Source organism: Pseudorasbora parva, chromosome 2 (assembly GCF_024679245.1).
Source record: "Pseudorasbora parva isolate DD20220531a chromosome 2, ASM2467924v1, whole genome shotgun sequence".
Classification (NCBI taxonomy): Eukaryota; Metazoa; Chordata; class Actinopteri; order Cypriniformes; family Gobionidae; genus Pseudorasbora; species Pseudorasbora parva.
In genome coordinates, this window is record NC_090173.1 from 32919350 (window position 1) to 32930835 (window position 11486).

The following is an 11486-nucleotide window of genomic DNA, read 5'->3' on the forward strand; positions in this document are numbered from 1 at the left end:
CACTTGTGAAAGACTTTTTTTTAGAATTATATAGTATATTAGAGTAAAATTACTCTAGTAACCCTGCTGAAATGTTTGTGTGTCTGTGTGTGTGTGTATATATATATATATATATATATATTATATATGATTTGAGCTGGCCCTATTTTATAACCAGCTGCCATGCTAAAACATACCTAACCAGCATATAATTATATATATATATATATATATATATATATATATATATATATATATATATATAATAATAATATGCTGGTTAGGTATGTTTTAGCATGGCAGCTGGTTATAAAATAGGGCCAGCTCAAATCAGTTGCTTCAAAACATACCTAACCGGCATATGCCCTTTTTTTAAACAGGGAAATACTATAGTGTGTTTGAACAATACTATAGTAAATATACTACAGTAAAATGAATACCTCAGTAAGTACTATAGTTTAACATTGAACTATAATTAATACAACAGCATGCTGTAGTATAAATTAACAACGTGTAGTAAATAATACTACAATTTACTGTAGTATCTTACTATAGTATGGTTCAGAAACATAATATGCTGTCGAAACAAGTATTTATTAACATCATTTTAATATACTATAGTATTTTTGTTTTATGTGGATGAACTGTGCCTACTCACTTTCCTGTTTTAGTTCAACTCTGTTCAACTTGTACAAACATGTACGTGTTTCTCAGTCGGAGTTCCTGGATTTAACCTACCAAATAAGTGTTGAAAGCACCGCTTCTTTAAGTTATTTAATTTGACCTCTGAATCATGAAACCCTAAAATTCTTAGCTGTTTGTCAGTCGGCTCTTCTCTGTCAGCTGACCGATGTCGTGGAGTTGTGACGTCACTGTCAACATGGCTGCCGATAGCGAGTGAGTATTGTGCTGCTGGAAAACACTGACAAAAACGTTTATTTGTTACTAATTACTATGTAAATCAAGGGTTGGTTGACATATGAACTACAAATATCTTCTTTGAAAGAGTTGCAGAGCATACTTGTTAACGGTACAAGAGAGTTGTCATAGGTGACTAAAATGGTACTGTGCTATATGATAACAACAATTTAGAATTTAAATTCAATGATGCAAACTGTTTATGCAGAAAACTGCGGAAATAACTTTGTCATAGAATAAGTGAATCCATGTTTAAGTTGGTCGGACGTAATCTGTTTAGTCATGGGCGTTGTAATTCAGTATCTAAGTAAACAAATGACCAAGTGTTTTACTGTACATGACTTTGACCCAGCGTCTCTGGATATCTGATGTGTCATACTCATTTTAATGTAACATTAATACAGTTCTACTCGAAATTTACATCAATTCACGTCTGTTTGACACCACAGTGTCCTGTCTGAAATTGAAGTGCTGCAGTCCATCTACTTGGATGAGCTCAGTGTTTCTCAACGAGATGAGGGGTAAATGTATTAGCATTTCATAAATTGCTGGACATAATAATATAGTTAAATGTTATTAACCTGTACAGAAATAAAGATGTCAAATCTGTCTCAATCAGAGGGTGGACAGTCAGTTTGGTACTCTATCCCTCCACTGCGGAGGACTGTCTCTCTCAATTTGTCCGTCTTACACTGACAATGGATCTGAACTCTCAGGTTTGTTGTCAAATTGCTATTATATTAGACTAAGGTAATGAAACTAACACACACATATATATGTGTGTGTGTATTATATATATATATATATATATATATATATATATATATATATATATATATATATATATATATATATATGCATACACACACACTTCTTTACTAGCAGCTTACTTTCTTTTTTTTCTTTTTTTCTGAATGCATTTTTTTATTCACTTTCAGTATCCATATTCATCCCCTTGCATCTCTATTCAAAATCCACGTGGACTCTCAGATGATAACCTGCTCAGGTGATTGAATAGTATTAGATATTGTTATATTTGAACTTCAAAATGTCCTGTTTCACTTATTACTCTTCAGTGTTTTCACATACTGCTCTTTTCTCAGTTTACAGAGCAGTTTACAGAAGGAGGCGGAGTCATGTGTGGGGACACCTGTACTGTATCAACTCATAGAGGTTTGAATTCCTTATTCAGTCCATAACTACACTACTGTTTGAAAGTCTGGGGTCAGTAAGATTAAGATTTTTGTTTAGCAAGACTAAGATGTGTTCATTTGATCAAAAGTAACAAGACATTATTGATGTTACACAAAATCTATTTCAAATAATTATTGTTCTTTGAACTTTCTAGTCATCAAAGAATCCTGGCAAAAGTGTATCACTGTGTCCACAAAAATATTAAGCAGCAGAGTTATTTTTCAACATTGACAGCATTGATTTTAACAGCATCAGCATATTAGAATGATTTTTGAAGGATACTGTAGACTGGAGTAATGATGCTGTAAATTCAGCTTTGTCATCACAGGAATAAATGACATTTAAAAATAAGTGTTTGTCTAAAACAATTTCTCTATCTTTTCACAGAGAGCTAAAGAGATACTGACTGAGAGCAATATTCCCCATGGAAGCTGTGTCATCTGTTTGTATGGCTTTAAGGTGAGGTATTTTAATTGTAAGAGTACCATAAAAATATGCAGATAATGTGCACTGTGGCCTATTTGTAAAATGTATCATTTTAAATTGAACTTGTTCCTCTTCCTCTGTTTTGTTCTAACCATAGGAGGGGGAAGTGTTCACTAAGACCAGCTGCTATCACTATTTCCATTCGCACTGCCTTGGCCGCTACATCACTCACTCTGAGATGGAGCTGCAGGACCGTGAGAGGGAGCTGGAGGAGGATAAAACCAGAGATCAGACAGAAAAAGAGGTGGGGCTGTTCATCACAGCAGAGGATACTTACAATCTCCTTGTCCTGTATACTTTAATACAGTTTATGTACTGTTTTGTCTTAGAGCAAAATGCTACATATGCTAAAAATAAAATAAATAAATAAATAAATGTGCAGAGAGGTATGCTGTAAACAAAAGGTATTTTTGATATAAATTATTTTCTTTTATTAACAGGATTTGGCTGTTGTTTGCCCTGTGTGTCGAGAGCATCTGACTTATGATTTAGATGCTCTTCTTTCCTCCCCTGCTCCAATTTTCACTCAGGTAAGACATATAGACACAGTGTATCATTCTTAGTGGACACAATGTCAGCAGTTGGGTCAAGCTAAACTTGCCTGGGCATGACGTATATCATTGTTAGAAATGTCAAGTGGACAAAGTCACTCTTGTGTTCAGTGCCAAGCAGTAGATTTTTTTTTAACAGTGAGTCATTGTCCCATGTGCAGTCTCTCTTGTTGTAAGCTGACTATGCCAGGATGTCTTGTTGGAAAGCTTAACACCCGCATGTATGCTCACTGGTCACATGCTGTGGATACACATGAACATTGTGTTTATTATTGCTTCACACACAGGAGGAGGATGTGGTCATTGGTGGGGAATTTAAAACGAAATGGGCAGCACTCCAGAAGATTCTGGAACGGCAGAAGGAAAAGGGTGGAGTTATTGACCCAGAAGAAGAGTCTAATAGGTTTCTAATTCACATTAATGAGGTAAATTCTGGATGGAACATTTTGATTTGACAGTATCTAAATAAATTAATTAATTTGGGATGTTTATTTCTGCAGGCTCAAGCTAATCTTTCTGACGATCCTGGTACTGATGCCTCTGGTGCTGGATCTTGTCAGTCACTCCCTTCCTTGTACCCAGATTCCACCGGTGCAACCCAAGCCCCTCAAAGTCATCAAACTATAGGCCAATCACAGCATCTGTGCACTCATGAGAGAAGGCAACTAGGTTTCTTCAAAAGAGGTTATAGAGGAAGAGGAGGCGGAGGCAGAAGAGGTGGATCGGGACGTCATGCGATGCCTTCACCTGAGGTGAAGCAGTTAGGCAGACTTGTGCAGTCTTCTGATAACATTAATTATGTCAACTCAGACCCGCCAGACACCACATCACAGGTAGAAAGCACAGCACAAGGACAGGCAAATGAACTCTGTGATAATATAGCACAGCTCAGTCAGCCTTTGACCAATGAAGAAGAAAAATCTATTTCTCAAGACAAGGTTACTTCAAAATCCAACTGTGGACAAGATATGAGCAAACAAAACGTTTCTATTTCAAAAGATGTGACTCAGACAATCTTACAGGATGGACACCCGGAAAGGGTACATGTGGGTAGAGTATTGAAGCGTGGTAGTCGTGGCTCCGGACGACATTATGGACCCTGGCAGGAGAGGAACTTTAAGGGACCCGGCTACTGGGATAATTCTGGGAGCGTTGGTCACCGTGGAGGTGGACACAGAGCCAGAGAGGGAGGGCCTGGTCATTATCACAGAGGGGGTGGAGCTCATAGAGGTGGTGGGAGGGGGTTGAATCAGAGAGTGGAAAAAGAATTTAGGAAAGAGGGAGTGCTCTGACGATGGCAGAGGGGAGGTACAGGCAGAGGAACAAGCATACCTCCCAGTTTCACCAGCTGTACTATCATTATGTATGCATCTATAATAAAATTATCCACAAGCAGTAAACTGGCCCATGTTTTTACTTTCTCTTTTGGGTAGGTCTTTGTTGTAAGTGATAATAAAGGAGTTGACATTGCAATTAGGAAGCAGTCCAGTGAAGTTTACTGTTGTTTAAGCATAAAATTGAAATGTGACAAAGTTTGTTCTTTGTCTTGCATTTTGTGACAAAATAAGTTATATTTATTCATTCTAAACATCAACACAAAAAAGTAAGTAATTTACAAAACACTGAACAGTGGAACCCACATGCTTAAAGAGATAGTTCACCCAAAAATGAAAATGATGTTAATCTGCTTAAGTAAGCAGTATAAACAAATTTTCTTTTTTTGGGGTGAACTATCCCTTTAAAACATGCCTGTACAGCTCCCAAGTTGAGGACACTATTTATTTGATGTGTCCCATGTGTTGGCATTTAATGGTTATACTTTCAATAGTGAAACAAAACTGGTGCTTTTACACAAGGGAGGGCTGAAAGCGCACTGCGCATGCTCGAGGGGAGTCATCGCGGTGCGCAATGTTTTCAAATGGACAAAGATGTCTGGCGTAGCAATGTCAATGTCCAGCACTCGTCACTCAAACATGAACAATTCATACGATAACTGCGGTTCAGAAGAGCGAATGGACGTTGAAATAGACGCTGGCCACGCTGGAAGCGACCGAGGAAGCTTAGAGACGGGTACACGAGCAACATGTTCATCAAACGGCAGCGGCGGGGAAGAGGATGACGCGGAGGCCGCGGATCGAGAAGCCACGGGCTCGAGTACTCCGCACTCCGGGGATGGAATGTCGCACAGCGGCGGCAGAGAGCAAGAGGTGTCGGTGGAAATCGGGGAGACTTATCTGTGTCAGCGTGCGGACAAAACATGGCGTAAGCTATTAACGGAAAATGCTTATTTATTTTCAATTATATTTAACACCAAATGTGGCATTTTATAGTTATTTTTATATATGCGTAATGTAAGCATGCACATGTTTTTTGTTTGTACATTTCTTGTAGATTCAGCAGAGGTTATTCAGTCCAGGCTAAACGAGCAGGAGGGCAGAGAAGAGTTTTATGTCCACTATGTTGGATGTGAGTAGTTGCTTCCAAATACCATTCATGCCTTATAAACAGATGCTTTACAGATTTTTGTAGTCCTTACAGATTCACTGAATACAGGCTCTCTTTTGCAGTCAATAGACGTTTAGATGAGTGGGTTGGAAAGGCTCGTTTAGCCCTGACAAAGACTGTAAAAGATGCAGTGAGAAAAAGCGTAGAGGAAGGTGGTGGGGGTGAGCTTGTGGACCAGCCGGAGAGAAAGATCACCCGAAACCAGAAGCGTAAACATGATGAGATCAACCACGTTCAGAAGGTACCTGGCATCACCTTTCTGCAAATCTCTAAATCACAGTTTAAACAGTAATTTATTATATGACTGAGCCATGTTCACCTTTGTTTTGTGTTAACATGTGGACTGTTTACAAATATGAATGAGCCCATATCAGTCCAATTGCAGCATTACTAATTGTTTGACCCCTTCTTTTTTTCTCATCTAGACTTATGCAGAGATGGACCCTACTACAGCTGCCCTGGAGAAAGAGCATGAGGCGGTAAGAAGGCGGGGCAACATTTTTGTATAATATTCTGTATCTGCTTTTCAGTACCACAGTTTACATTAGTATAGCATTAAATAAACTGTCAATAAGTTTTCTCATTTTTATCAAAATGTCACTTTCATTTTCACATTTTCAGATCACAAAAGTAAAATATGTGGACAAGATCCAGATTGGAAACTTTGAGATTGATGCGTGGTACTTTTCTCCATTCCCTGAGGACTATGGAAAACAGCCCAAACTTTGGATCTGTGAATACTGCCTAAAGTATATGAAGTATGAGAAGACTTTCAGATACCACCTGGTCAGTCCATACAATGTTTTTGTTGTTGATTCGCGCAGTAACTTGTGTTAAACCACAGGGGGTGCTATACATATGTCTTGGCTAAAGAGTTTAAATGCATTGAATTAGGGCTGTGAATCTTTGGGTAGGCAGCACATTGATTCGATTCACGATTCATAGGTATTCGATTCAAGAACGATTTTTGCCAATTCAGAAAGATTCGATTTGAGACGATTCACATCAAAATTTAATACGATTTTGCACTTTCTTATATGCATACATAGGATTATTAAAATGCTTCCCCTCATGTGTCTCAGTCAGGGTGTGAATTACATAGCAGCCTTCAGAGGTCAGAGAGTGGGCAACAAACCCCGGAAACACTTTACAATAAGGTTAATTAGGTAACATGAACTAATAATGAACTGCACTTATAAAGCATTTATTTATCTTTGTTAATATTAATGTTACCATTTACTAATGCATTATTAAAATCTGGGTAACATTAGTTAATGCACATATGCATATGAACTAACATGAACAAACCATGAACAGCTGGATTCTTATAACGTTAACAAAGATGAACTAATGCTGGACAGAGGTGTTGGTTCATGATTAGTTCATGTTAACTAATGCATTAACTAATGTAAAGTGTTACAAAAAAATGAAGAAAGGTACACTTTACAATAAGGTTTCATTAGTTACCATTAGTTAATGTATTAACTAACATGAACTACCCATGAGCAGTACATTTGTTACTGTATTTGTTCTTTCTTTGTCTAATCTTTGTTAAGAAAAATCCAGTTGTTCATGGTTTGTTCACATTAGTTCACAGTGCATTAACTAACGTTAACAAGATTTGAATAAAGTATATGTTTATTTAGTAGTAAATGTTGAAATTAACATTATCAAAGATAAACAAATGCTTCATAAGTGCAGTTCATTATTAGTTTGTTAACTAAAGAACATTTCTGTAAAGTGTGACAAAAACACTTTTGTCCATTGTTAATGTTGGTTCATATTATTACTTTGTTTTATTATTATTACTACAAACTTTACTTTAATAGCCTTTACTTTAATAAACAAATTTAAATAAGACAACATTAAAAAGGCTTTAAAAGTGTTGTTAGTTAATGCTGACCATTGTGTATGATAGTGTTAATGGCTACACAATCTTATTAAAGTTGTCCAGACATTAAGCATGGAATGCTTCCACGTAGAGGAAATATCAGGCACATATCCAGCTAATCCGTTTCTTCAGTAAATGTTAGTAAACGTTTCTTCACAGAATAGAAAGAACAGCTTTCTTTGTTTTCTTTATACGAATCATTTTCCTTATGTTGATGATTCCGAAGTAAACGCGCCGGTGTGACTGTTGCTATCCACAACTTTCCCGAACTCTGACCTTTCCCATGATCGCTATGGCAATGTAGAACAAGCCGGTAACGAACTTCCGGTTTACGTTAGACTATACTGTTATCAGCTAAATGCTTGGTTGTATTATCAGGATTTAGGAGTAGACTTTTATAACAACGCTTCAGGCAAAATGATCACATGTCCCAGATGGTCTCATGGATCTGACTATCTTACAAGAACTTACTTATATCTGTAGCACTAAGCGGTTCACCTGAGTTTTGCTGTGCAGACATTTTGCCACTGTGTGTAGGCTTGGCTGTTCCTATGATCCACGCGAGGGTTACCTTCCGTCCATGCACCTGTAAATCGATTTTTTTATTGTAAATAAAGGTTTATTTGTTTCTAGTTATTTATTTTGTTCAACCGCATCCGCTTTCACCCATCAAATATTATCCTGCACCGCACTCGGTTGTGCTGGGTCCCACGGGAGTGCAGGTCTCTATTTGGATAGTAACGTTCGGCTGTTAGAGCGGTCTTGCTGCACATTAAATCTATAAATTATTGAAAACAATAAACATACCCCTTGCAAAAAAATTATACAGTTTTACTGCAGTATTTTAAATAGGTTAAACTAATATATAAACTCAATAATTGCATTTACAGCAATGAAATGTTAATTTTTATTACAATGCACTTAAATTCATTGAAGTTTATGCATCTGTTTTCATGTTGATTAAAAAAAGTACTGACAATGTCTGACATGAACAACATTTCAACAATTACAAATATTAAAATACAAATATTACTTCTACATCACAATTCTTGAGTTTATTTGAAGCTTGTTGTGCATTGAATGGAGTGCGTAGGGTGCTAGGCAACATGCCAAACGGGTCCGTTTATGTTGCATGGTTTATGGAAGCAAGGTTTCGGAGGTGTGAGACCCAGGTGCTCAGCGCTCATTAACCCCGGCGAGAGCAGCCTTAACTCGGCTCGTCCTTCTGACGACTGTTGACTGTCGACTGTTGACTGTTCTGACGACTGTTGACTGTCATGTCAACAAATGCATGCGCGATGGCATCCCCTGTTGTAGGATGACAGCTCTTACGACAGTAGTTGAGGACATTATTTTTTCCAAACTGTACGGGGACCCCGAGAGCAAAAGTAGCCAAGTGGGGCTTTAACTAACTGATGTCACATATGGACTACTTTGGTGATGTTTTTATTCCCTTTCTGGACGAGGACAGTATAATGTGCATACATTTGGGTACGCTCTCGGACTAAATATAAAATATCTTAAACTGTGTTCTGAAGATGAATGGATGGTCTTACAGGTGTTGAACGACATTAGGGTCAGTCATTAATGACATCAATTTCATTTTTGGGTGAACTAACCCTTTAAGATAGATTGCAAGAATGTGATTATAAACAGTGTGAAAGTGGTTAAAAAACACTGTGAAAGTGAACTAGTATTTAGATTAGTTTTTGGTGTGATGTTTCATGTCCCCGACAACCTCTGACATCCCATTTATCCGTTTGTTAGCATTCACTTTTTTTAAATAATGCGTGGTGTCTTACTGAAGTTATTTATGTCATAGAATAAAATGTACACATTTCTTGAGCTTGTGTTATCTACAGACCTTAAAGCCATTCAGAAACATAAAAAACTGAAGTGCAAAAATTTTAACTTCGTTTTTTGGGCTCAATACTGTGGCACCCCATTGTAAAAGCATTTGTTTTTAGTCAGTGTTGGTCTTTGTTGGTCAGCTAGTTTTAAATTATTTTGTGTTGTCTTTTGGAGCACTTCTAGTTTAACAGGGTAAGGTTTACATTCTTATTAAATTTATGCTGTCTTTTGTTTTCCCTTTCCATTTGTTCCTGAATGGCTCTCGTTTCAGTCACAGTGTCAGTGGCGTCAGCCTCCAGGCAAAGAGATTTATCGCAGAAACAATATCTCAGTATACGAAGTTGATGGGAAGGACCATAAGGTGAGCCTTCATGATAAATAGATTTTAAACCTGGAGAAGTCCGTAAACTTAAACTGGTTTGTTCCATTGCATTCTCACCATCCTTGTCTCTGTAGATCTACTGTCAGAATCTGTGTCTCCTGGCAAAGCTGTTTTTGGACCATAAAACACTTTACTTTGACGTGGAGCCTTTCATCTTCTACATCCTCACTGAAGTCAACAAACAGGGAGCACATATTGTGGGATACTTCTCTAAGGTAAAATGTTTGATTTTGACATTGTCAGTTTTATTAATGCAGTGTATCTGTTAATTTGTATCTTATTTATCACGCTTTATCTATATCTGTTTTTCATGAGCAGGAAAAAGAGTCTCCAGATGGGAACAATGTCGCTTGTATTCTCACGCTTCCTCCATACCAGCGAAGAGGATATGGAAAATTTCTAATTGCATTTAGTAAGTTTTACCCCTGTTTCACCTTTCACCAAATGTTTGCCTCTGATATAAGTACTTTTACAGATGAATAATTGTTCTTTGTGTCAGGTTATGAGCTATCTAAGCTGGAGAGTACAGTGGGATCTCCAGAGAAACCTCTGTCAGACTTAGGGAAGTTGAGCTACAGGAGTTACTGGTCATGGGTACTACTAGAAATTCTGCGAGACTTCAGAGGGACTCTCTCCATCAAAGACCTCAGGTACACATCCAAAATACAACAAATACATGAGGAGATATGCACATTTGTATACCTGTACAGTTCAAAACATTTAAAAAAGGAAAATGCTGCCAAATAAATAAACTGTCAGTGCATTGATGAAAAGCACTAACTAATCCATACTGTCTTTACCTATAGTCAGATGACCAGTATCACTCAGAGTGACATCATCAGCACACTACAGTCTCTAAACATGGTAAAATACTGGAAAGGTCAGCATGTCATCTGTGTCACACCCAAACTTGTAGAAGAACATCTCAAAAGTGCCCAGTACAAGAAACCCCCAATAACAGGTAACAGATCTAAAAAATGCTTAAATGTGATTTTAATTCTAGCTTTATGTATGTGATGTTGTGTTTTTAAGAGTTTAAACCATTAAACATTTTACATTTTGTTTCTACAGTGGACACGCATTGTTTGAAATGGGCGCCTCCTAAGCACAAGCAGGCCAAGTTCTCTAAAAAATGAGGAATATGAACGTGGAAAAAATGGAGAGTGAGACTGTCCCTTCACCCCAGATGTTTTTCACAGCCTAGCCTACATGTCATGTAGAAATACTCTCTCTAAGAGGGAAAGGTCTAAGATTGTTCATTCGCATTGTATTGAGTCTGTTATTTTTTTTAAATAAATGAATAGTAATATTCATATAATTGTTTATGAACCTTTATTTCAAGTCAACATTTAAGCGCATCGGTGTGGTAATTCAGATCATGTTTTCTGTGAGGTGGTTTAATATCTATACAGACTATCTTTCATGTTCAAATGGCTTAGTTAAAAAAAAAGTTTGAGAAGTCAAGCAATATTATGCTGAATTATTCATTAGGCAGTATAGAATAACTTATTGCACATGCAGCACCTGTCTGGCTTTTAGGTGAAAGTTGATATCCCTATATTCTGTGTGTGTGTCATTTATTTATATATATATATATATATATATATATATATATATATATATATATATATATATATATATATATATATAAATTCTTTTAGACAAGTCATTTGACCCTCTTTATCATATACATATACAAGAGGTTCAAATGACTTTTCGAAATGGCCCT

At 37.0% G+C, this 11486-nt stretch overlaps 2 protein-coding genes across 2 annotated transcripts; both read left to right on the forward strand.

The window, feature by feature from the left end:
* The first annotated feature begins 789 nt into the window (after positions 1-789).
* Positions 790-4517, forward strand: rnf25 (ring finger protein 25). Its single transcript, XM_067416689.1, has 10 exons — positions 790-876; positions 1347-1418; positions 1517-1613; positions 1836-1903; positions 2001-2070; positions 2479-2550; positions 2675-2821; positions 3018-3107; positions 3416-3553; positions 3629-4517. The coding sequence occupies exons 1-10, from the start codon at positions 830-832 to the stop codon at positions 4418-4420; spliced, it is 1593 nt and encodes a 530-aa protein (XP_067272790.1). The 5' UTR covers positions 790-829; the 3' UTR covers positions 4421-4517.
* Positions 4518-4916: 399 nt separating this feature from the next.
* On the forward strand, positions 4917-11048 carry kat8 (K(lysine) acetyltransferase 8). The gene is made up of 11 exons (XM_067416706.1): positions 4917-5390; positions 5520-5594; positions 5696-5874; positions 6059-6112; positions 6255-6419; positions 9647-9736; positions 9832-9972; positions 10076-10169; positions 10257-10407; positions 10564-10718; positions 10829-11048. The coding sequence occupies exons 1-11, from the start codon at positions 5057-5059 to the stop codon at positions 10891-10893; spliced, it is 1503 nt and encodes a 500-aa protein (XP_067272807.1). The 5' UTR covers positions 4917-5056; the 3' UTR covers positions 10894-11048.
* Positions 11049-11486: the final 438 nt, after the last annotated feature.